This window comes from Mya arenaria, chromosome 7 (assembly GCF_026914265.1).
Source record: "Mya arenaria isolate MELC-2E11 chromosome 7, ASM2691426v1".
NCBI classification, from domain to species: domain Eukaryota; kingdom Metazoa; phylum Mollusca; class Bivalvia; order Myida; family Myidae; genus Mya; species Mya arenaria.
Genome location: NC_069128.1, coordinates 13,011,169 through 13,038,979, shown reverse-complemented (window position 1 = coordinate 13,038,979; position 27,811 = coordinate 13,011,169). Strand labels below are relative to the sequence as shown.

Below are 27,811 nucleotides of genomic sequence, written 5' to 3'. Positions count from 1 at the left end.
CACATATTTAAGACATGTCACATGTTTATTTACTTCATAATAAATAAAATCAATATATATATATATATATATATATATATATATTCAGTGTGGCATATACATCATGAGAAACAGAAACAAAAATATGTATAAAATAAAATAGACCGGTAACTTTATGAATGTAACAACAAAAACACCATTTGTTCACTTCCAAATGAGCAATATTTGGTCAAGCACATTTGTGCACTTGTTATTCAACGTTCTACAATAGTGCTTCTTCTTTGCATACTATCATCCTCATCCACAAAAAAATATTAAAATAAATTAATGAAGAATACACATAAGCTGTTCAAAGGATAATTAGATTATGAACCAATACACATACATGTTTCCTAACAAAATAACAACCAGATCACAAATACATGTCAAAATATAACAACTGACATGAATAATTATGGTGTGCAATGGCTTATTGCTGATGAATATAAATAAAAACATTATTGTAAGAAGTTAGTTGACAGTGAAAAGGGAAGACCGGCTCATGGTGAAAGGCTATTCTGGTCCCTAAGGCTAATGTGCTGCAAATATCATGAGAATGGTTTGGATCAAATGCACCTAGATTATCACTGGCAGGCCATTAGCACAAATTATAAGAAGTTCTATCTCAGCTGGGTCGCTGTGAAATGTGCAGAACGGGAGAAAGGCCCCTTCTTCCAGGGGAGCAGGAATTTTCACCCCAAGACTGTTCAAACCCTGCTCAAAACGAAGATTTTTCAATCCTTAGACTTTTCAACCCCAACCTCATTGGACTTTTCAATCCCTATTTGAAATATTTATTAGCCATAAAAAAGAGACATTTCATTCTTTATTATTTTTTTTCATTGTTTTTTTGCAAGAATGTAACAAATAATTTGTTGACATACCGGTACTTATTGTTCCTGCTTGAGCATTCTACCCTTGATTTTAATTCGTTATTATCTCAGTTGACAGTATTGTCGTAGAATGTCAAGAAGGAATGGCCACACCTGCCCTGGCCTGTGTATTCTTGAAATATTATTTCAGAAACAGCCTGAGCAATGACTTTTAAATCACTATCATCTAAGTTCACTGTGAGAGGGTAGAACTGTTGGTGATGAGAAAGGACAGCTCCACCTTCATTGGCTTAATGCACATGGGGAAATATTGTACCAGTCGCCTATTGAGCAATCTACAATGGCATTAAATTCACTATCATCTCAGTTGGTTGACTGTGAAAGGCGTAGAACTGTTAATGTCGAGGAAGAAAGGTCCTTCCTCTCCCGGCTTGAATGTACATGGTGAAATGTTGTAGACACCTCCAGCTATACGATCCAGTTGTAGCACAGTGTAGCCACGCCTGAAATATACATATAGTGTTTATAACTTTGAGTACGAGCTATTAATGGCACACTTTTATTATCTTCTAGTTTATGACGTCATTGATAAGTTAGTTAAGTATATTGAGAAGTCATTGATGTATTATCTTTTCATGAACTCTGACCCTTAACCAGTCAGAGATAAAGAAAAACATAACAACCGACCACAAATCACCTGACAACAGTCTGTATCAACAATAAATCATTGAATCATTATATTTTCATACAGAAGCTCCTAGCCCTTATCAATTAAGAGATAATAAAAACAAAACAATCCACCTGAAATCACCGGAGGTCAGCTTCGTGAAGCTGTTGGGCACGTTGGGGCTCACTGCTATCACCTCAAAACCCACACTGTACTCCCTAAAACAAATATATCACGTTAAGAAACTCTAACAACATTAAACCCCTTCTCACATCTATTATTTTTTTCGGTCACATTGGTGCTCACTGACTTCCACAACCTTATAACCAACACTGTACTCTCTGATGAAAGTAATACATCTATCGGCAAAAGAAGTTTACGTGTAAGGTCTCAATACATATGAAGGTTTTGCGTGCTATTTAACTATTGGGGTCACATTGGTGCTGACTGCCACAATCTCCAACTCCTCCTCCTCCCGGGGCCCAGTAGATAATAAGTGACAACAGCACAGATAAATAGATATTGCATCAACACAATGACATGTTACTAATGACCATCGAGGTTGACAAAAATGTCCATGACTTCATTCAGATCATGATCTCAAAAGGGCTTAAGCATGAGTCATAGAAAGGTGCTGAAAAAATATAGACAAGCTAAAAATTCTAAGCAAGTTTGGATGTAGAATTTACATGCTCCAATTCAATTAAGATACATGTACACTGCCAAATGTTACTTAATGTAAAGAAACTCACTTTGGACCAAAGACTTCCACCAGGAGGTAATTATCTGTTGAGTTGTTGTCCATCTTCACCTGGTAGATGGGGTTGTTTTTGTGGGTCTCAGGGTAGTTGCCGCACCCACCAGCTGTGACCCCCTTCCACTGGCCTGTAAACTAATATAAAACAAGAATATGGCTTGTAAATTAATTATTTTACTTTTCAATCTTCACAAGGTTGTTTCTGTGCGTCTTAGGGTAGTTGACTCACCAGCTAGCTGTGATAACCCTCCCCCCTCCCTAACCCCTCAACTGGCCTGTCAACTGAGATAAAGCAAGAATCATAGCTTGTACATCCATCATTATAATTTTCCATGCGTTGTCAATCGTCACCTAATTGTTGTGCAACTCTGCCAAAGTCAACTAAGACACAACAATGCTTAAAGGGGCTGTCTCACGTATGATAAAATAGCGGGAAAAAAAGAAAATTGTCGAAAACTGATATAAACTTGGCATCGATGCGTACAATGCATTGAAACTTACTAACTGAAGTACCACGTATTTAAGTTTAGCAGTTATTTCGTATTTTTCCATTAAAAAAGATTACTGGGTATGTCTACCAGGTAGAATTCATTCCTTATGCAAGATTGGCTAGTCGGTGTTATCACGTGATATTACCGAGGTAGGTGTATAGCTTAATTATCTCACCCGATTATAATAAGCCTTTGTAGCTCAGTGAGTAAGATGCTGGACTTCAATTTTGGTGACGCGGGTTCGAAGCTTAACACATTCTATTAAATAATTGTCCTGAGACTCGTTACAGAAAAAAAACGTTTTTGGTGCCAATCTGTGACACAGTCCCTTTAAAACAAATGAAGAGGATTGAAGGAAAATAGGCTTTAGAGCAAAAACAATCATTTTAACCGTTTTTTGCTATTCTATGTACATGAGTTTAAGAAACCTGCAGCAAATTGCATAAAACTGGTCAATTCTTTGGTACGGTCAAAGTTAGCTGAAATGTTTATTAATGGTCAATAATCATCCAATAATTACTACCGGTTATTAACTAATGAAATCATTTAAATGTGCACACTAACCAGCTGTAACACTACCTTTAAGTTTTATTGACACACTTCTGCAGTCTCTCTAGCTAATTTGAGTGATTGTTTTAGCTGTACTTGTTCATTTTTTATGTATGAGCACACCATATAATGTTTTACAATGCAATTATCCATGTTCTCCTTAACAAAGCTCTGACCAATGGCCCAATGTAAACAATAATATCAGCAAACTAACCCTCTTCTCGTATTGCTTTTTATACGGGTCAACAATCTTCGTGAGAGAGAAGTCACATGTTGCGTACACCCTGAGCGTGTAATGTATCGTGTTGTTTTTCTCGTACTGCGAGACAACGAGAGTATAGGTGGCATTCTTCTTGTTTTCCACAAGTTTACAGAGGTAGTGAGGACTGTTGATTCTTACCCCGTCCTTGTACGGGGGTGGGTCATCTGAAAGTAAAATATTATATACATGTATCATTTCAATTAGTTTTGCATTTCTAACTTGAAGGTCACAGAGGCAATGATTACCTAGGCATACAAGCAGGAACTGATGAGATCGTAAACCGCCAGTATAAATATGTTTTCATTTAAGTCAAAGTAAGGTTTGTTTTATATCAGTATTATAACATAGTACTTCTACGAGGCAATTCTTCACTTCAAAATACATCCATAATTCATAACATTTATTATAAAGTGAAAACATTTATTTTGTTTTCTGCCTTAGACAATCAATATAGAGGCTGTTATATGCTTCTTGTATGCATTAATGTGAACTATTTTTTTGGGTGCCAACTAAACCAGTGTATAGCATAGTTTAAAAGTACCCCCTGTACAGTAGACATCCAGTATACAAAACTTGTGGTTTTCATCAAAAAGGTATGCTTAAGTTCGTGCAATGTGAGCCTTCTACATAATCACAAAGAAAGTGTTTTATGAGAGAGTCTGTCAGAAACCTATGCAAGTAAAGAGGTTTCCCAATACATTTTAAAGCCAACTGCAAATTTGATGTGTAACGTTACCTACACTTACAAAAACATTCAGTGCATTGAAATCCCTCCAACAATTCCACAGGTTCCTAAACAGCACAGTCGTTAGAGATTCATTTACATACAGTGATACTGGATACAAAATCAATCTAATAATTTCACATGTACGTTTCCATGAGCTGAACAATAAGTAAATACAAAGTCAGGTTAACTTACGAGGATAGAAGATCTTCTTTCCACCTGTGTCATACACCAGCAGGGCAATAAACTCCTTATTGTTCGCAAAGTCAGCCTACAAGTAGAGATGTTCAACAGTTATAAGCAAACAAATGAAGAGGAAACATTCTTATATAGCCTCAAGTGTGTCTAGTTTTAACCTGGCCAAAACAATTAATGATACTACGCTATGGTACATTTTGTGTGTATTTTATTATGTTTGATTTGTCAAGTCAATGTCCACCAAATCCCACCAACCTAAGCCTTTCAATTCTGTATGGTATTGGGGATTGATGCAGTTAAGCTTTATCTTGATAGCCATACAGTAATGCTCCAATGTGTTTACCTTACACGTGGTATGTCTGGTTAAAAACACCAAACAGCAAACGATTGGCTAGATGTTAAGAAGCCAATAAAACCAAATGTCACAGCTGTATTAACAGTTTAAATATGACTTAAAACATTAACACAGTCGAAACTCTTTATGTTGATATCTGTTATTTCAAACTTTCTTTCGACTATATTGGGTTTAGTTATACACTTTTTGTATTTCGGTTATATCAAAGTATCCTTATCTCCAAGTCTCCAAAGTCCTTATAATTTCAACATAGGGCCTAAAAAAAAAAATTGTTTGGTTAGGGTTACATCCTTAAAAAAAAATAGGTAGGGTAGGTAGGCTTTTTATTTTTTTTTATTTTTTTTTTTTATTAGGTTTTATATAAGAAAATAATTTTCATCATTGGAGAATGGTGTTAAAGCTATCTTCTGTATAAGCATTTAAGGTTTAAACTTAATATTAAAAAGCAATTTTAAAAAAAACGAGATTTTTTTTTTTTTTTTTTTTTTTTTTTTTTTTAGTTTTTCATTTTTTTTTTTTAAATTGACTATAAAAACGGTAGGGTCGGCGCCTATTCCGTAGGTAGGGTCGGGTAACCCGAACCAAATGTATTTTTTTTTAGGCCTAGCAAGTTTTTACTTTACTAAAATGCCAGGGCCAGTCCTGTAAATTGAAAACTCTTTGCAAATGACCACTTTAGATCTAGACAGTACTGCGGATTGGCACTAATGTTGTGACACTTTAAATCATTATAACCTCCCTAATGACGGAGTATTATAACATACAAATGTGCTGACCTTATCTGCGAGTTGTCCGAAGAGTTAACACCACACTGAACGCCTCCTTAAACCTTCCCAAGAAATATTACCCAGAAGTCATCAAAGAGTCTGTAACTAAATAGTATACGGTACCTGCTTCTGATTTTATAAGGATAAAGTATCAATCGCTTACAAGCCGACATTTGGTCTGTGATATATTGAGTGAATTCACACATATCCCTATGCAGAGCGATAGATCAGGTCACAGTGTCTGTGATTTGTTGAGTCACTTGAGTGAGTAAACACCACACTGCATATCTATGGCAATATTTACGCTCTCGATGGTACCATGGAATTTCATCCTTAACCTTGTATTGATTTTACAGCGATTTTGCACATGCATCAGAAGCCCCAAATTTCTTCCTTATCAGTGTAATGTCAAGTGAGAAAGCACAAGACTGTGGACAACTAACCAGATTTCAGTTCCAGTTTGTATCGCTTGCTGTCACCAATTTTATAAAGATACAAATGTAATCCCAATAGTTCTACCTTGTCAGTGATATGGCGAGTGAGCAGGCACCAAACTGCGGATGGCTGGCCGGATTTCAGCTCCAGTCTATACTGTGGGTTATCACTGATGTTGTAGCGATCCTTCTTTGGGCCTTCTTTAGCTTCCCATGAGCTGAAACAAAAATGAACTTGGGTTCTCACTCACATGAAATAGAAATAGAACAGGGATAAATCCGCACAAAGCACAGACATCATTTAAAGCATCGGTCCGACGGTCCTCACCAGTAAATTCTGACTCAATCTGACTAAAATTGTAAAGGGTTCAGTCTGTCTCACTGGAAAGCATACCACAATGTTAACCTCCCTTTGCAGTACATTTTCATATTACTACTGTATATTCCTGGATTATTTTGAAACACTAAAAAAATCTTAATTTTTGCTTTAAGCATTGGCATGTTTAAATGACATTTCAAAATGTTCCAAATTCCAATCTTATCTTTAGGAATATGCTATGCAATTACTAAGAAACTGGCGCAATCCGAGAAATACACATTACCCCCAAATTGACAAATCACAATTTTTGATACAAGTAAGTGCGGGTCTGTAAAAAATGGTGATGTTAAAATGTTTTTCCACCTGAACTTTTTTCTTTCAGACTGACAAAATCCCAGAGGCTGACAAACTGCATGACTAACACTTTTATTTTTAATTATTGCGATGTCTGAAAGCACTCAATAGGAAATCTGATGGTCAGAGTGGTCTAGAGATATACGTGTCCATCTCTCACCCAAAACATCATGGGTTTGGAACAAACCAAGGACACATACAGCAATTTAAAATGAGCACCAGTTCTCACAGTTTATAATAAATAGTATCATAATTTTGCAATTTTTTTTAGATACTGCTAGGGAGTGTTCATAATTTCTTTAATACACTTGACCTATTGACCTCAAAATCAATAAGGGTCGTGTACTGACCAAGAAAGAAGTGCATACCAAGTTTGAAAATTTTATGCAAAGTCTTTCAAAAAAGAAATCAACTGGAAAAGTCCATAATTTTAAAAGTAAAGGTCACCATGACCTTGACCTTTGACCAAGGTGTGTACTAAGTTTATATACACAAAGTCGTTCAAATTGAATGATTTAATGGTTGAAAATGAAAGGTTGAAGGTGGACAAAGCCATTCCTATGAGTAAGATAAGCATCGCAGATGAGCTTCATGTCCTTCATGTACTTGTTTTATTTTAAAAAATATAGTGTTTCATTTTAAAGGTAAACTGATATGTGAATTGTAATTTTAGGAACAGCTTGTCACAGCTGTGTTTGTATAATGAAAAGCATTATAACACCAAATATAACTAATTTTTCTTGAATGAGTGACAATATTACAGATAAACATGGAAACTGATAATTGCTCAGTAATATTAGTATACAATTTGTTACAGCTGTGTAAAAAACGCAAAATGATACAAATGTATTATACCCAATGTAACAAACTTTCTTGAACCATGATGAGTGATTATGTTACAGAGTTATTTTATACAAGATTAAAAACATTTATATAGTCAGTTTAACACATCATTCATGCTTCTCATTACATGATATCAATTGCTAAACAGTATAAACAAATATAAAATAATAATGCGACACCTCGTTGGTATGAAATGGAAACAAGAAACATTCAACATTCAAACGTCAGGGGCAGTATTCATAAAACTTCTTAGGTCATTTCCTAACTTAAATCACTTTCCTATTTTCATTATCTCTTGAGTGATATGAAATTAAAAATAAAGAATTTCAAAATACATTATTTATATAGATCTTATTGAAAAAACATTATTTCTCTTTATATAAAATAAATTAAGGTAAACATTTGAAGCACGCAATTTCTCTTAACTAGATGCCAAATGGCGAGCTCGTTGAAAGAGCCTTTTACACAGACATATAATGGAGTGGAACAATATGTGGAACCTGTGATACTACATGGTGAACCTCAATGGCAAGTTTTAAAAAAAAAAAATTCTATTATGCATGGTCAAGGTAAAGCCCCAATAAGGTCCACACCAGTTCTATCAACAGTACTCTTTTTTACATTTAACTTCAATGAGTGACCTTAATCTTTGAGGTGCAAACCTTGGTCCTGTGCACGACCCACCAACTAATTATGGTGAACCTTCATGGCAAGTTTCATTATAATTCTTATAATGCATGGACAAGATACAGCCTGAACAAGGATCCATTCAACGTTTAAACCTTTTAAATTCTATCATGCATGGTCAAGATACAGCCCGGACAAAAAAGTAAGCCCTTTGATTAAAAATTGAAAATAAAGACTACTTGATGGACCAATAAATGGCTTTATATCACCAAGCAAACACTCCATACATTTGAAACACACATACACACATACATGTAACAGCCATTGTGACAACGAAGTCTTCCTCAACACACACATACTCGAGAATAAAACTAGAAACACAGCACAACAAAAATTGTGCAATCAGGAAATTTCCCATGTTTGAGTTCACAGTAATTAAATACAAGCAGTAATCTTCATTTCGTTCCTACCACCCAAATTCCTATCTATATGTGCTTCTTAAATACGAAGTTAAATCACTGCACATTATTCTAGACAGCGGTAATTGGACTAAAACATTTTTCTAATTTTCAATAACATTGACATTGGAATTGACTCAAGGAATCTAAACTAACTAAATGCAATCCTAAGCCTATGGCTAAGATTCACTAAAATACACCATTTCCACATCCAGCTATTAAGCAGAAATTTAGCTTCTTGAACAGCAACCTTGCCTCCGCCAACAACACATATGAACCTTTATCTAACAACTTCACTCTAAATGCAGTCAAAAGGTACATTATATCATGGCATGAGACAATTAAGAACACTAGACTAGACTACAACTGATACTTCAACTACTGGTCACTAGACCAGACCTGACTGTGCCTACCTGTGAATACAGGTGGTGAACTTGAACAGTTCAGGGTTCCAGTTGATGTAGATGACATCATAGAAGTGGATCAGAGATTCGTAGTCGATCCAGAACACACCTACAATGAGGAGAGAAATAAAATTTATTGACAAACATTCTTCAAATCTTGGTTTGGTCAGGTTTTCTGACAACTGATACAAGAAGCCAGGTATAGCATTTCATCCAATGAATATAGAAGAAGGCGCTACAAGGCATCTCCTGTTTATTAAACTAGTGTATATCATAAATGATATATATATATATATGTATATATATATATATATATATATGTAATATAATATGTATACAATGTATAATGGTGTTAACTTTTGATGTCGTATCATAAAATAGCATTGTAAGTTGTGTGCATTCTTTACTTCATTTGCCATGACTGGATATATAATACACCATTTTATTTAATGAGTTAAGGATGTTTCTTAAACTTATTTAGTTTACAATGACTATGAAGCAATTATAACATTATTGTATTAATCATTCTCATTGGCACAATGTTAAATGAGAGTGTAGCCTTGTGTTATGGGGGAACTGAGAGCACCCTTGGGAAAGCCATTTATTTGGCTTGATGACCACCAACCAAAACCACATGTGTCAAAGCAGGAACCAAACCCAGGATGCCTTGTTGAGAAGAGAGTTGGCTAACAAGAATACTAATAAGGAAATGTAAGTAAGCAAACATGTGGTTGTGAGCTTTCAGTGGTTCACATGTCTGGTTCTTAGCATCCCATTTTGCTATACTTCACTATAGTACATGGTGTTCATTAGAAACATCCAAGCCACCCACCATTGTCAAAAGTCTGAGCACTCTTTGGGTCGTAATTTACTGCCTTCTGAAGTTCGGGTGTCCAGTTTCCTTCATCTCGTTCGCTGTAACGACCCTTCCAACGAAGATGATTCCAGGGATTTTTCAACATCCACAGTTTTTTCCCCTGAAATTTGAGTCAAAATTCCACTAATTCAACAATGACAAAATTCACATTTTAAAAGAAGTTGATAAATATGTTTCATGAAAAGACAGCATTCAGTCGTCTTAAATCCATAATTAGTAAACTGTATCCAGCCATGGATCACAATCAACCACAGCCAGAACTTTTAATTTGACTGAAATGCAACTGTTATATAAGCAGTCAAGAAGGAAGATGGAAGAACCAGCTTCGACCCAGTCGGCATATGTCTCAAAGATGGTCCATGTTGCCACTGTAACCAGGCAGTGACCTTGACGACCCATTATTCACGTCTACCTTCCTGACATCCAGCATGGCGTACAGGGCCCCTAAAGACCATCATCAATCTTCAGATGTCCCCTATTGCCACTGTAACCAGGCAGTGACCTTGACAACCCATTTCTCACTCCTAACTTACTGACATCCAGCATGGCGTGTGGGGGGCTTCCAAGGCCATCAACAGTCTTGAAATGTCCCCTATTGCCATGGTAACCAGGCAGTGACCTTGGTGATCCCTAACTCACCTTGACTTCCCTTATGTCCAGCATGGCATATGGAGCCCCTCAAGGTCATCATCAGTCTTGCGATGTCCCTTATTGCCATAGTAACCAAGCAGTGACCTTGGTGATCCCTAACTCACCTTGACTTCCCTTATGTCCAGCATGGTGTATGGACCCCTCAAGGTCATCATCAGGTCTTGAGATGACCCCTATTGCCATGGTAACCAGGGAGTGACCTTGGTGATCCCTAACTCACCTTGACTTCTCTGATGTCCAGCATGGCGTATGCATGTGTGGGAACCAGCCCTGCCCGGTCAGCATCAGTCTCTGGTATGTCTCCTGTTGCTACAGTTACCAGGCAATGCCCCAAGTGGAACCTTAAGTAAGAATACACATCACATATAATTCTCATATGCTTTCCTTGAACATTGCTTTTATTTTATTTATAAACAAAAAATAAAATGTACTCATAAGGTCATGAGTTCTGCACTAGTTTTTCAATAAATGACTTAACATACCAGTATGAGAGCAGTTCTTGGACACTCTTATATGAGCCAACTTTTCTTTATAATAAGCTTCAGCTCATCTTCTGTTCAGATATTACATAATTAATTGGATTTCAATAACTTCACCTTGTTTCCTTTGGTTCAGAATGAGAAATACAAAACAGGTCAAATTTTAAATTGACAGTAGTAGATATTGGATGCTTCCTCAATTCAACAACAAAACTAGAATCTTAGCATTTACTTAAAAATGCATAAACATTAAATATTTCAATCAGAACAAAAATAGTTTTGAAAAATTCATTTACCATAAAAATAGCTTGAAATTCACAGCAAAAGTAAATGTGATTTTGATAAAAGTGATCAACTTTTGAATTTCAATTAAAAGTAATTCTCGGCTGTTTGAAGTGTTGGTACTTAAAGAAATGTATCATGCACCTGATGGATAATAACGAGATGTTACATATGAGCCGCGTCGCGCGATTTTGGGCCTTCGGACATATATTTGCTATTACAATGTTTTAAGGTATTTGAATGAAATGAAATGATATTTTAGGAAGATATTCTGAAAATTTCATGATGATATCACTTAAATTGCGTAAGATACATGCTTACAAGAAAAACCATGTATTGCACATTTTGAATACTAAATTTGACGTCATTCATATGATGTCGTAACGAAAGCACATTATTAAAATGACATGCAAAATTAACGTATCAATATCACATTTAGCTTATAATTTAAATTCTTTTCTTATCATAGAATCTTCAATGACCATAAATTAAGATAAAAATAATGAATCAGTTTTGTATTTTAATATATTTGGCAGTTTTAAACACAGACTATTAATGCAGGCAAAATATGTCGAGACGAAATCATTGGTTGCTATGGAAACATGAGTAAACCAATGATCATAAATTGTCGAGAAAATGACGCACCAATGACAAACCTTAAAAAGAAAGAAGTTTGGAAGAAAATGATTAAAATAGAAAAATCATTATTTTTGGCATTTTTTATTATGATTATTTCATTTGTAATATTTATGTCCGAAGGCCCAAAATCGCGCAATGCGGCTCATATGTTAGTTACTTCCTCAGTGACTGTCCGAAAACTACTACTGTCCAAGAATTACTATTGTCCAAGAACTACTCCCCTACTCGTACATTCATCAAACAATCAATGAGTCGATACAAATTTCTGACATCTAAATTTTCATTGAATTTTTGCAAACTGTATCACTCTTCACAAATGCCAGATTTATTTTTAAATAACATTTGAAAATTTATTTTACCTTTCAAGGATGCGTTTGAACTCCTTGTCCTTATCAAACCTATCATCCTGGTCACTATCACGGGTTATTGAGATTCGCTCCGGAATCCAGCCAGTCAACGCATGCAGATCTATGTTCTACAAGAATATAAGCATGAAAAAAAACAGAAACCTTGTTGATTTCCATGTTTTGCTACTCATTTTTCTATGACATGAGTGAAATAAAATACAATCTTACACTGAAATCAACAAATAACCCCTACTGAGTAATAATCTGGAACATTTCCCCAAAATATGTTAATTAAATATCATTTTAAACAAATTTCACACATAACATATATCCTATATATGTTTTCCGCCAAATGAATGTTGGTAGCATTTCATGAATGCTAGTAAAAGCCTACATAGTTGACATTAGGTGTATGTTTATATGGAATGATCAAAGAAAGCATACACTGCCAGATGGATACTTACAGAGTTTGAGCCAGGAAAGTCATATCCACCCATGACCTTCATGTAAGCCTTTTCCAGTATGGAGACCCACAACTCACTCTTGTTGTTAGAGTAGGAACACAGTAGCTCTTTATACTGGGACATCGGGAGGTAGTCATCCACTATAACCTGTAAATAGAGAAGACGGGGCTTTATATTAGACATTTGAAAAGACTTTGTACACCCACAACACTCAGGTTGTTTGAGTTAGAACACTGTAGCTCTCCATACATCGGGAGGTGGTCATCAACTATAACCTGTGAATACAGTAGGCGGGGCTTATTAGATACTTGAAAAAGCCTTATACAGTATCATTTGTATGGAGACAGGGCTTTTTCTATAGTACCCACGGGTCCGACTATCGGACCCATTCCCAAAGCAAAATATAAGATATTTTTCCCAATCTTCAGAAAAAAATCCCAATCCAAAAAAAAAAAATTTTTTTTTTTTTTTTTTTTTTTATAAATTCTTTTTACGTGTACTGGTTCATTTTCAACATCCTAATAAATTATGTGATTGTAAGTTTTTTTGGTAATTGAACTCAGAAATCATTGATTTTCATTACATTCAGACATATGAACTATTATATGTCATGATTTATTGCAATAGATATTTACACCCCAAGGATTGATATTTCAGCCATTGTGGGTCTTTTAAAGGGAAAATAAACTAATATTAAATCATTTCCTTATTCACAGGAGACTAGACAGCTTTTTCTTTTCACTGTAATATTTCCCAATTTCCGCATTTTCACGACGCAAAATTTCCCAAAATGTCTAGGGTCTTTTTCCCAAAATGGGACATGAAATTTGTAACTTTGGACTGGAGACAAACCAACAGTGAAGTTTGGTTTATTCGATTATATTAAATAGTGAAGAGAAGAAAGTGTTGTTGATTAATCATGGAAAATGTAAACGAAGTTTGCATTGTATGAAGTTCCTGGGCGCAAGCGTTATTCAATTATTGATCGGAAACCATTTTTCAGCTCACAGTCATCGTGACCATGACCTTTTACCTACTGATCACAACATCAATAGGGATCATCTACATAACCAACTTGCATACCAAGTATTAAGTTCTTGGGTGCAAGTGTTCTTTAGTTACTGAGCGGTAACCATTTCTTCAACTCAAGGTCATGGCAACCTTGACCTTTGACCTACTGATCTCAAAATCAATAGGGGTCATCTACTAGTCATGACCGACTAGCGTACCAAGAATGAAGTTCCTGGGTACAAGCGTTCTTAAGTTATTGAGCAGAAACCATTTTTAAGCTTAAGGTCACCGCCAACGTATCATTTTTTACCTGAAGGTAACCTTGACCTTTGACCTTTTGATCTGAAAATCAATAGGGGTCATCTTCTAGTCATGAACAACTAGCTTACCAAGTATGAAGTTCCTGAAACCAAAGGATCTTTAGTTATTGAGCGGAAACTTTTTCTTCACTTCAAGGTCATGGCAACCTTGACCTTTGACCTAGTGATCTCAAAATCAATATGGGTCATCTTCTAGTCATGACCAACTAGCATACCAAGTATGAAATTCCTGGTTGCAAGCGTTCTCTAGTTATTGAGCGGAAACAGTTTCTTCACCTCAAGGTCACGGTGACCTTGACCATTGACCTACTGATCTCAAAATCAATAGGAGTCATCTACTAGTCATGAACAACTATGAAGTTCCTGGGTACAAGCTTTCTTTAGTTATTGAGCAGAAACCATTTTTAAGCTTAAGGTCACTGCCAACATAACATTTTTTACCTGAAGGTAACCTTGACCTTTGACCTTTTGATCTCAAAATCAATAGGAGTCATCTAATAGTCATGAACAACTAGCATACCAAGTATGAAGTTCCTGGACCCAAAGGATCTTTAGTTATTGAGTGGAAACCGTTTCTTCACCTCAAGGTCACGTTGACCCTGATCTTTGACCTAGTGACCCCAAATTCAATAGGGGTCATCTACTAGTCATGACCAACTAGCATACCAAGTATGAAGTTCCTGGGTCTAAGAGTTCTATAGTTATTGGGCGGAAACGAAGTGTGACGTACTGACTGACTGACTGACAGACTGATGGACTGACTGATGGACAGGGCAAAAACAATATGTCTCCCCATGAATGGGGGAGACATAAAGATATTACACGCAAATGATTTTTACATGGAAGGTCACCACGACCTTGACTATTGACCTTGTTACCCCCAAAACAATTGGGATCATCTAGACATCATGACCAACCTCACTTCAAAGTTTGGTGAACCTAGATCAAAGCATTCTCCTGATATTGCACGGAAATATTTTTTTACATTAGAGGTCACAGCGACGTTGACCTTTGACCTTGTGACCCCCCAAAATATAGGAGTTTTCTAAACCTCATGATCAACCTCCCTACCAAGTTTGGTGAACCTAGGTCAAACCATTGTCAAGATATTGAGCGGAAATGTTTTTTACATTGGGGGTCGCCGCGACCTTGACCTTTGACCTAGTGACCCCAAAAACAATAGGGATCTTCTACACCTCATGACCAACCTCCCTACCAAGTTTGGTGAACCTAGGTCAAACCGTTCTCAAGATTTTGAGCAGAAATGTTTTTTATATTGGGGGTCGCCGCGACCTTGACCTTTGACCTAGTGACCCCAAAAACTATAAGGATCCTCTACACCTCACGACCAACCTCCCTACCAAGTTTGGTGATCCTAGGTCATGCGGTTTTCCAGTTATCGATCGGAAACAAAGTGTGACGTACGGACGGACTGACGGACTACCGGACTGACGGACAGGGCAAAAACAATATGTCTCCCCCAGAGAGGGGGAGACATAAATACCAGATTGAACCAATAAACCAAGTACTGACTGTCATCAATTAATGGCAAAACAGTACATAAAAAATATACAAGTCTTTACATCAAATCTACAAGTCTTTACATTAAATCTATACTCTAAATAGACAAAATCACACATAGAAAATCCAAAAAATGGGAACATTTGCCCATTCATCGTTTACTGGACAGTCAATATGTTTTGTATTTGAAGATTTGGATAAAGAAAATTCTGACCTTCCTTGGAACTCCATTGAGGTTAAGCTTGACCATATATTTTCCACACGGGTTGTACACTGGTTCACCAGCTCGGTTCTGGGGGTAGATTATACTGAAATGAAGAAAACAAAAAGGTTAACCCCAATATATTTTTTATCAAAACTTATTTATTGTTTATATAAAAAAATATGATATATCATTAAGTGTGTGGATATTAGGCCAATCTAATTAATTAATACTCAGTCAAATAGGATAACAAACAAAAAAGAGGGCATGAAAAACCTTCACTCTGAGGCTAGTTTCAAGTAATAAATTAAGATGTACATGTATATTCACTCCACATGTAAGTTACATAGCACTGAAAAAAAACAAGCCAATATACAATAAGAGACCATGGCCAAAATACAATTATAGACCATGGTCAATATTAAGTAAGAGACCATGGTCAATATACAATTAGAGACCATGGCCGAAATACAATTATAGACCATGATCAATATAAAGTTGGTCTATAATTGTAAGAGACCATGGTCAATATTTATTAAGAGACCATGGTCAGTATACAATGAGAGACTATGATCAGTATACAATAAGAGACCATGGTCAGTATACAATAAGAGACCATTGTCAGTATACAATAAGAGACCATGGTCAGATTACAATAAGAGACCATGGTCAGTATACAATAAGAGACCATGGCCAGTATACAATAAGAGACCATGGTCAGTATACAAAAAGAGACCATGGTCAGTATACAATTAGAGACCATGGTAAGTATACAATAAGAGACCATGGTCAGTATACAATAAGAGACCATGGTCAGTATACAATAAGAGACCATGGTAAGTATACAAAAAGAGACCTAGTCAGTATACAATAAGAGACCATGGTCAGTATACAATAAGAAACCATGGCCAGTATACAATAAGAGACCATTGTCAGTATACAATAAGAGACCATGGTCAGTTTACAATAAGAGACCATGGTCAGTATACAATAAGAGACCATGGCCAGTATACAATAAGAGACCATGGCCAGTATACAATAAGAGAACATGGTCAGTATACAATAAGAGACCATGGCCAGTATACAATAAGAGACCATGATCAGTATACAATAAGAGACCATGGCCAGTATACAATAAGAGACCATGACCAGAATACAATAAGAGACCATGTTCACTATACAATATGAGACCATGCACAATATACAATAAGAGACCATGGCCAGAATACAATATGGGATCATGGTCACTATACAAAAAGAGACTATGGTCAGTTAAAAATAAGAGACTATGGTAAGTTTACAATAAGAGACTATTGCCAGTTAAAAATAAGAGACTATGGCCATAAAACAGAAAGAGACCATGGCCAGTATACAATAAGAGACCATGGTCAATATACAATAAGAGACCATGGCCAGTATACAATAAGAGACCATGGCCAGTATGCAATTATATACCATGGCCAGTATACAATAAGAGACCATGGCCAGTATACAATAAGAGACTATTGCCAGTTAAAAATAAGGGACTTTGGCCAGAATACAGTAAGAGACCATGGCCAGTATACAATAAGAGACCATGGTCAATATACAGTAAGAGACCATGGTCAGTATACAATAAGAGACCATGGCCAGTATACAATCAGAGACCATGGCCAGTATACAATAAGAGACCATGGTCAGTATACAATAAGAGACCATGGTCAGTATACAATAAGAGACCATGGTCAGTATACAATAAGAGACCATGGTCAGTATACAATGAGAGACCATTGCCAGTATACAATAAGAGACCATGGTCAGTATACAATAAGAGACCATGGCCAGTATACAATCAGAGACCATGGTCAGTATACAATAAGAGACCGTGGACAATATACAATAAGAAACCCTGGCCAGTATACAATCAGAGACCATGGCCAGTATACAATAAGAGACAATGGCCAGTATACAATAAGAGACAATGGCCAGTATACAATAAGAGACCATGGCCAGTATACAATAAGAGACAATGGCCAGTATACAATAAGAGACCATGGTCAGTATACAATCAGAGACCATGGCCAGTATACAATCAGAGACCATGGCCAGTATACAATAAGAGACCATGGCCAGTATACAATAAGAGACCATTGCCAGTAAACAGTCAGAGACCATGGCCAGTATACAATAAGAGACCATTTCCAGTTAATGATAAGAGACCATGGCCAGTAATGAGTATACAATAAGAGGCCATGACCAGTATATGATAAGAGACCATGGCCAGAAAACAATAAGAGACCAAGGCCAGTAAACAATAAGAGGTCATGGCCAGTATAAAAAGTATACAAATAAGAGACTATGGACAGTGAACAATACCATTGCCAATGATCACTTATATCTTAAGTCTGCATTTACAATTTTAGGCGAAGAGAAATCAAGTTTAAATTGCTGTAACTATCCAAATGGCCCATTCCATGAATAATGTGCCAAATAAAATAATTCAGTTGTCATATTATATCAACCTCAAGCAGATATAATGCATTTCCTTATCGTTATTTTGTCTAGCCATACTCTGATGATCATTTAAGCAGAATAAAACAGACATTTGTAATTTAGTTCCCCAAAAGTTCAAAAAACTAGCTGTATAAAATCATGTCTGCACTTTAAAAAACCCTTAAAGTTCACATGACCTTTTTTGTTCTTTAGATTATTAATATGAATGCAAAAGTACACACACATGTTGAGGTCAAGTGACTCATTTAGGATATTTCAAGTATTGAAAACGATAATTTTAAGACATTTTTAAGTAATTTAAATTCATCAATAAAAACATGTTTAAAAAATTAATTATGAAATCATTATCCAGTTCTAACTCAACCAGGTACCAACCAATGAAATTAATCTAGGTAAAACCACTGCAAACAAGTATTTTTAAAGGGTGAGAGTAGTGGTAAAGGTAGTGCAGCTCCACCACCCCCCCCCACACCCCGCCTACTTCCCCCAGTTATCTTGACATCTAAAAGGACAGTACCTATTTCTGTTAAGGAAAGATTCGAGGGTGATTGATATTCAGTTTACAGCTGTCTTCTTAATCCAGCTTATTTGAGTAAGAATAAACCTAACAGCTTTTCAGCTTGTTCTAAATTAACATAACTGTGACACCATCAGTGAAAACCAGGACGCATGCATGACGTAACATGAATTTTTTTCTTATTTTTTTTTTTAAACACGCTAATTTTAAAGTCAGATATTGGTTTTATTTTTACCCTCTCTTTTTCAATCAACAGAAACAATAAGCTGTTATGCTTAAAATGGTTGTTTTTTTTAATATTCAGTGATTTTTTGTGTGACCTCATTTTCGAATGTGGCTGCTTTTTAAGATTGCATCTACTTTGTACCAGTACCTAGTGATGAGTTTGCGTTTAAACCGCCTCTCGTACTGTGCACTGATGGCAAGGGATGCCACAAAACTGCAGTCGGACACTACCGTCTGAAATAGGTATTAAATAAAAGAGATTTGTTTAAACCAGTTCTCGTACCCAGCACTGATGGCCTTGCACACCACAAAACTGCAGTTGGACACCACTTTGAAATAGGTAGAAGACAAATATCACCTGAATTTAACTAGAAATGATAAGCTATTTGTATGCAGCTTTCAAACAAATATTATTGAAAATTCTTTGAATTTATATTTTCTTGAACAATCCTGAATATCAATTGTTTGTATGTGGGTTACCTATTTATACTAAAATTAGACACAGCAAAAAGGACCTGAAGGGTTAACTCAAAAGTAAACTGTGTAATAATCAAATCAAACACAGAATAGTTGAAGGGTTGTCTAAAAAGTTACCAAAAACTGTAACATTAGAATTTGATGGATTATTTAATTATTTAAGGGTTGTTCAGAAAGTCACCTGTCTTATGCTGAAGCTTGACACAGCATAAATCATCTGTGGGCTGTCACAAAAGTCCTCGGGTCTCACCCACTTGGAAATCTGCTGTATCTGTTTGGCTGATAAAGCAAGCTTACCATCTTTATCCCTGAAGTCAAAAGGAAGTATAGTTCATTATTCATTTTATATTTGTTTAAATTTTAAATCTTGATCTATAAGGTCAAAAATTAAAACCTAGTAAAAACCTTGCAATTTTTAATTTTGCAAATGTGGCCAAAGTAAAAAGATACATTGTCATTTCAGTGCAGAACATGATAAACACATTATCAAATCTGCAACAAAGGAAACATTTAATTTAAGCATTACTGCTCCATAGATAACTATTTCAGATTGAGGACTATTATTTCAGAACTTTGATTTTGTCCCTTCCAATTTCTCAATACAGCAACTGCTCTGGTTGTAATATCTGCATTTCTCATAACAGCATTTATTGATGGTAAAACACTTAGCTATGTAACATTACTTCTGAATATGACCTTCATGAATACTTCATGAATATGACCTTCATGGATACTTCATGAATATGACTTTAATGAATATGACCTTCATGAATATGACCTTAATGAATATGAGCTTTATCAATACTTCATGAATATGACCTTCATGAATATGACCTTCATGAAGATGCCATTCATGAGTACTTCATGAATATGGCCTTCATGAATATGACCTTCATGAATACTTCATAAATATGGCCTTCATGAATAAGACCTTCATGAGTATGACCTTCATGAGTTCTTCATGAATATGACCTTCATGAATATGACCTTCATGAATACTTCATGAATATGACCTTCATGAATACTTCATGAATATGGCCTTCATGAATGTGACCTTCTTGAATATGACCTTCATGAATATGGCCTTCGTGGATATGGCCTTCATGAATACTTCATGAATATGACCTTAATGAATACTTCATGAATATGGCCTTCATGAATGTGACCTTCATGAATATGACCTTAATGAATATGACCTTCATGAATACTTCATGAATATGGCTTTCATGAATATGACCTTAATGAATATGACCTTCATGAATACTTCATGAATATGGCCTTCATGGATATGGCCTTCATGAATATGACCTTAATGAATACTTCATGGATATGGCCTTCATGAATATGACCTTCATGAATACTTCATAAATATGGCCTTCATGAATATATCCTTCATGAGTACTTCATAAATGTGACCTTCATGAATATGACCTTCGTGACTACTTCATGAATATGTCCTTCATGAATATGACCATGACCTTCATGAGTACTTCATGAATATGACCTTCATGAATACATCATGAATATGACCTTCATGAGAACTTCATGAATATGACCTTCATGAATATGACCTTCATCGAAATACAAATACAACTGAAATGCAAACAATAACACACACACACACATCTACATATGAAAAAAAACAAAGAAAAGTTAAAAAAAATAACATGGGATATAATCTTCAACAAATACTTGTTAATAAGGAGATCTGATTATGTGTAATTTCAACTTCATACATAAATTGATTTTCATACACATATAAAAGTAAAAGTACCTAGCGATTATTATGTGAATATTGTCCCACTCAGGTTGTACAAATTATAAAAAACAAAGCCTTCCTAAATGTCTCATAACATGATCATGGAACACTTTGAATGCAAATTTCTCTTTCTTGTTTCAAAAAACAGCTGTCAGTACTTTTTAATGATTCTCATATGAAACACAAGACATACATTAACCTAAATAAGAAAACTACTATTGACTTAATGTACCTACGTGAAAGGCACTGGAAATGCAAATTTTTCTCTCACATCTGTTGAAAGAAATGGCACATAAACACGTCCATTGATGTCAGACGTCTTCCTGAAAGGTAAACAAAATTGCATACTAAATATTCATGTACGATCAATGGCATTCTTGATATGTTAAATATTATGCAAATAATCATTTTGATATGTCAAATATTAAGTTTTGATATGTCAAATATTATGCAAATCATCAATTTGATATGTCAAATATTATGCAAATCATCAATTTGATATGTCAAATATTATGCAAATCATCAATTTGATATGTCAAATATTATGCAAATCATCAATTTGATATGTCAAATATTATGCAATTTATCATTTTTTTATGTCAAATATAATGAAAATTATCATTTTGATATGTCAAATATTAAGCAAAGTATCATTTTGATGTGTCAAATATAATGAAAATCATCATTTTTAGAGCATGTTTTCTGTAGGGTCAAGGCCACATTACCAATGACAGAAACTTGTAACCATGGAAACTACAGGGACATTCCATGGAGTCAAAACCTCATTGTGATCTTATATGATTTTTTCAAGCCTTAAGCCTGCCAGGAAGATAATTGAGAAACATATTTTACAGCTATTAGTTGTTTCATTGACCGATGTTAACATATCTGAAATATACCTTGCCAATAGATCAGTACATAAATATCAGGATTTAATATCAGTTAACTTTCAAATATGCCTTGAAATAAAGGTTACGGCTCACAATGGATTAAAACAAGCATTCAGCGATGGTCAAGTACCCATACCTGAGAACATCTATCTCCTCCTTGGTGTACCCGCCAGGCCCCACATTCACTGTACTTCCACCCCCTCCCCCTCCCCCTCCACCAGCCACTCTCTGAGTCCCCGCAAGGGCTGCAGCAGGTGCCCGTGCCCTTTGACCTTCATCATCATCGTCGCTGTCAAAAGCCCCAAACCCCAGAGGAGGCACTACCTTTCCTGCAGCATTCACTGGCCTATACAGAAAGTCAATACCTCAATACTAAACACATACAAATGATGCATCTATATGTAATTCAATGTCAAACAAAAGTTCAACTGTATTTTCCCACTTTTGTTTTATTTAATAGACACAAAAATGCAGAAGATAGATTTACAAAGTTTCTTACTTATTTGTTGGAAGTTGCTGAGATGCAGGTTTATTCTGTACAGCTGCGGTTGGTGCCAGCTCCTTTTTAATCGCTTCAGCTCTGAAACAATGAACAGGTCAAAGAAAATGTAATATATAGTTCTATTTTGTGTCATCAAAAAGTATTACATATATGGGATTTGTTACTAGTATGCCTAATACAACTTGCTACTGATATTCCTAATTGGACTTGTTAGTGATATATATGCCTAATGGAAATCTATTTTCCCCTTTATATTATCAATTCCAGCTTCTTGTCTATTGTCCACATAGTTATCTTAAGTTTAATCATATCAATTTTACCTGTCCAGAGCCTGCATGGCCAATTTCTTCACTTTTGTCTGTAGAGCTTGATCTTTGGTTGAGTCCCTCTGAATACATGAACAGATCAACAGATATCAATAGATAGCAACATGCGTATTATAATGCAATAAATATATATAATGAATTTTCTTTAAAAGCCTAGTTTAAGCCTTCTATAAGTAACCCCCACCTCAAAACTGTGTACAGTACACAACCTCTGTTTATTGATCTTAATCTAATGCCTTGATCCCTTTTATCAGATCTCTGATCTGAGTATCCTGCTGTGAAGTTTTGGAAGTGTTAATATAGAAATGGACCCAATTGGCCCTGAGCCAATAAACAATACACGGGAAATTGGCCCCTACTGTGACACCAGTGCAATAAGCAGGAGATGCACAGCAGGGAACTATTATGCCAAACATACCTTAAACTAGGCCTTTAAAGTTATAATCCATAATTGACTACATCACTGAAATATTATGGGCCCATTTTATCAATAATCTAATCACTTTCAAGAGCAGTTTATCTTGGTTGTTATATTAATAAGATGTATTTGGAGAAAAATACTTTGCTTTGAAATATTACTCTCAGCTTTTCTAGATTTACAAGTTTAACTCTTTTTCTGACTTTCACTTAGTAATAGTACATGTATACAATTGAGTTTGTGATCTTAAGATATTTTGTTTAATGCTCATTGATAAAAAGGCCTGATTGACTACAGTATTCCCACATTCTGACAAAACCAGATTTAAGCAGATAACCCATGAAATAATAATCTAGTCTGTATAACAATTAGTTATCTTTCTTGAAAACAATTGAAGAACATGAACTATTATATTGACTCAATTAACACTCTAGTCTACTGCATCGCTATATAAAATAGCTCAATAGCAAGACAGTAGAATTGCTGCTATATAGAATAAATAAAATACCCCTCATCAAAACTTCTGCCTTAGACAAGAAACACCTAAAAGTGTGCTCTTCTTCATTGTGAACAAAGCAAGAGTGCCAATGCTCAACTGCCTCCCCCCCCCCCCCCCCCCCCTCCAACACTCCCCAGTCAAACAAGGAACAAAACCTAACAATTATTAAAACTTTACATGTGTGTTATGTCCCTTGAATTATGTGTCCCAAATTTACGTTGCATATCGTCAACAGTTTGTTACTGAGTTCAAGGCAAGGCTGTACTATGCGGATGACACCAAGGCTTTCACAATATCTTCACTTAAATTCCTTGAAAAAAAGAGTTTAAAACAGATATTCAGATTTGTGGGATAAGGTTAAAAATAATTATTTACAATTTTGAGACAGAGTTCAACGGCCTCAGTGTACAGCTGAATAGCTTCTTTTCTGTCTTGTGAGCCATCAGCTTCGAACGCCTGCCGGATCAGGAAGTTGGCGCGCTCCAATTCCAGCTAGAGGGACAGAGAATTGTGTGATGTATACAGTATATAAATGAAACACAGTGTAAATACTAAAGAACTCCAGTATGACCAATAACCACCTCTGAGAGAAGTCATTGAAATTAGACTTTCAGATGAACAAGCCCAAATTCTTATACTATTGCCTGGCATCAAATTTTTAAACAAGCCCTGCTATATAAAATTCAAAATTTGAGCAAGCCCAAAAAATATTTTACCAGTGCAGAGCTTGTGGGCTTGTGTTAATTTTGACCACTGCTCTGAGTGTAAACATGTACATGTATACAAAATTGCACAAAATGAGGCAGCTATTATTTATGCTACCATGTGTCCAAGTTTATGATTTGTCTATGCCTGGGGACCCCATATTATTTGGGTATCATTTTACAGGCAATTAAGCGTAGAGAAAGAATATGTAAAAAATGAAGAACTACTGCCAATGTTTCAATGAAAAGTTTATTTGTACATTGGATACCTTTATTAATACAAGAAAATCACAAGTGGCTGCATACACTGATATTTTGTGCTTTTATTAATACGTTGACTACTTAACACAAAGCTATAGGCCTTCTTATAGGTGTTTAAATTGTCACTGGTAACATGCCTACAAATTTCAATGGGATTGGCTTCTGTCAAATCAATGTCCATTTTGATAAGATAAATTATGCTTAAATGAGATTATTTTGAACTGTTTTTGAGTAAAGGCCAAGCATAAAGGTTTTTCACAACTTAATTCAGATGTCTCAGACTATCAAGAGGCATATATGGTATCAACAATCTCTCAAGCTAGAGTAATAGGCTTTGCTACGATTGTCCCTTGTATGTGTACAAAATTATAAGTCATGACGCCCTACCCACTGAGCTAACCAGGTGGCTCTTTTGTACACACAATCACCACAACAGACTCCTCCCATTGTTACCCTTTTATGCCAATCCAGACACTTCAGACTTTTACTCTCAATACCAGTAAAGTAAAACTGGGGGAAAAACAGCGCCCAGTGCACAGCTTGAACCGTTGCCGGCCGTATCGATGTACAATGATTTTAAGCTATGGCTAATGAAGTTATTGCTCAGAGGCTAAGTAAACAGCCTTTTTCGCTTTAAAAAAAAAATTCAAACATGATAAGACAATGTTTTTGCCATTTTTATACAGTGGTTATGTTAAAGATTTATATATTTTGTTTTAATAAGAAAATAAAACACTTTCAAACTATTTTAGCCACCAGTACCTGATGTGATGATTTTGATGGCTCATTAGCTTGTTGAACTGTTTGCGGATCTACAACGGAGGCAAAACAAAAACGTCAATTTACTTATTAGGCACAGCTTTTACACTTTATTTTATATAAGGTATATCAGAATTTTTATGAAAGGAAGGATTGCTGTAATTTAGGCCCAAACAGAAGAAATAGAAATATCAGCAATAGAAAAATTAAGAGTTACATTGAGCATGAACAAAAAAGTTTATTAAGGCAAGAGATTTATTTATATTTTATTTTACTTTTGAAAAACAAAATTATCTTCAAGATCATGCAGAATAAATAAAACAGTCAAGTTCTGCTGGTTTACTTTTCCATTTAATTATGTCTTAAATAGATTTAAATAAGATCACAACATCAATAGGAATACAATCATCATTCTTTGATTTGCTGTCCACTTCTATAAAATATGTTAAAATGTTCTTGAAAAGAGCACTTTGCTTTTATGAAAGATTTAATAACAAATATTGTTATCAGACAGACTTGCAGAACTTTCGTGCACAGATGATCATTTTATTTTAATTTGGAATGATTTCCATAGGCGAAATGTACAGAAAAATGGTCTAAGTATTACAATAAAATCTCGCCTTATTATAATTTTAAAATTTCATGCCAAACATACTGGATTTGAGTTGCTCTGCCCTAGAGATATATTCATTGACTTTTGCTGTGATACCAGGCATCTTGGAGCCAGCAAATATAGCATTCCGAAGGGCCTCGGCTGCTTCCTGAAAAATTCATTATTTTGTTTAGTGTTGAAATGGGCAAAAATGACTTTCTTTAGCTTCATATTAATCTGTTACAACTAACATGAAATCTGTATTTGGTAGTGACTAAACACAATGGATGCACTTATGAAGGTATTCCACCTCATAAAATGTACTAAGTGGATGTAGCTTATGTTTCATGGCTGTATTTTTATATAATTTCCAGTATCTTTAAATGGTTTTCAAATAAAATGCAATTTATCATGATGAAAATTATTGACTAAAACAAAGTTAATTAAACTGGCGATGATAACAATTTGGTCAACATATTTTCTTTGAAGATAACACAAGCAAAAGAGTGTAATTAAATCAATACATGTATAAGGTGTCTGAATCAAACACAATCAATTTAAATTAATTAGTGAATATTTAACAAATACAGGTAACAGTAAAAAAAAGCTGCCCTTTAACTCACTGTATAGTAAAACACTGCTGTCTCATTCTGCCCAGCATGGTCACAGGCCACAGCTTGTTGTGCAAACCCAGCTCCATCTCTCTCCAACTGCTCAGGGTCTGCCCCTGATCCCTCGCTCATTCTCTGCTACTAAGGCTGAAATGTTAGATACTGGTGCTTGGATAGCAGAATATCACAATCTTAAACAGTCAAGCCTAGCTGGCCAAAGCTTGCTCAGCAAACCAGGCTATATGGTTCTTAAGTTCAGGGTGCGGGGCTAGCTATTACTGCTGGAACAATAGCAATACGTTGGCACTCTACCAACCAAGCTTTCTCCTCCTCTCATGAGCCATCTATACCAATTAATTTGTGACATTTACTCCTAAAATCAGTACATCTGGAAATCAGGTCAATGGATTCCAGTGCAGGGCTCGAACCTAAGACTGTCAGACATAACCACTATTGACTAACATCTTTTTTTCTTGGCAATTTTAATACTTCATAGCAACAACTTTGACATTGATAGTTACCAAATTATCTTTTACATTCCAAACATAATGGCAGTGAACTGAAAAGTTATGAATCATTAACTCATGACCAATTTGAAGTTTTGTTTACATTTTTGTCAGGAAATGAAACGGTTACATTTGCAAGTTACTTCATTGTTTTGCCAAATTGCTGTATGTATTCATTTCAAGCAGTTACTTGTGTGTGAAAACAAATGATTACAAGAAACTTAACATACCAGAACTGGCGAAATTCAAAGCAAAAGCATAAAAATACAAAATATTTTCTGCTTTCGATTTCGCAATTACAAGACGCTTGCAATGTTCATATCCAAGCCTCTGGTGCCAACGAAACACACACATGACAAAATTGTTAATTAGGTTAACAGCAACTAAAAATAAAAAAAGGGTATAAGTATGGGATAATT

General features: G+C 35.3%; 1 protein-coding gene across 3 annotated transcripts; it reads right to left on the bottom strand.

Moving 5' to 3' along the window:
• LOC128240758 (calpain-7-like) lies at positions 1 to 27,726 on the bottom strand. 3 transcript variants are annotated; one of them, XM_052957586.1, is made up of 23 exons: positions 27,623 to 27,726; positions 26,899 to 27,033; positions 26,339 to 26,444; positions 25,687 to 25,736; positions 24,335 to 24,451; positions 23,037 to 23,104; positions 22,714 to 22,794; positions 22,351 to 22,560; positions 21,561 to 21,647; positions 19,747 to 19,873; positions 19,237 to 19,322; positions 15,866 to 15,959; positions 12,800 to 12,946; positions 12,348 to 12,463; positions 10,809 to 10,929; positions 9,893 to 10,037; positions 9,070 to 9,169; positions 6,141 to 6,273; positions 4,497 to 4,572; positions 3,530 to 3,741; positions 2,271 to 2,410; positions 1,653 to 1,736; positions 1 to 1,354 (listed from the first exon to the last, which is right to left on the bottom strand). In XM_052957586.1, exons 2-23 carry the CDS (start codon positions 27,016 to 27,018, stop codon positions 1,210 to 1,212), a joined length of 2,565 nt encoding a protein of 854 aa, XP_052813546.1. In that variant the 5' UTR covers positions 27,019 to 27,033; positions 27,623 to 27,726; the 3' UTR covers positions 1 to 1,209. The 3 variants fall into 3 exon arrangements, with proteins under 3 accessions (XP_052813546.1, XP_052813547.1, XP_052813548.1); XM_052957587.1 differs by having other exon boundaries at positions 27,607 to 27,675; XM_052957588.1 differs by lacking the exon at positions 27,623 to 27,726 and adding an exon at positions 27,408 to 27,426.
• Between the last annotated feature and the right edge of the window lie 85 nt (positions 27,727 to 27,811).

What these genes read in the sequence shown, in the direction of transcription:
- LOC128240758 (XM_052957586.1), bottom strand. Translation starts at nt 27,018, where the DNA reads ATGAGCGAGGGATCAGGGGCAGACCCTGAGCAGTTGGAGAGAGATGGA. An exon ending in CATCAAAATCATCACATCAG is followed by an intron (nt 24,452 to 25,686) that starts GTACTGGTGGCT and finishes CTGTCCCTCTAG; the next exon opens with CTGGAATTGGAGCGCGCCAA. An exon ending in TTCACCACCTGTATTCACAG is followed by an intron (nt 6,274 to 9,069) that starts GTAGGCACAGTC and finishes TTTTTGTTTCAG; the next exon opens with CTCATGGGAAGCTAAAGAAG.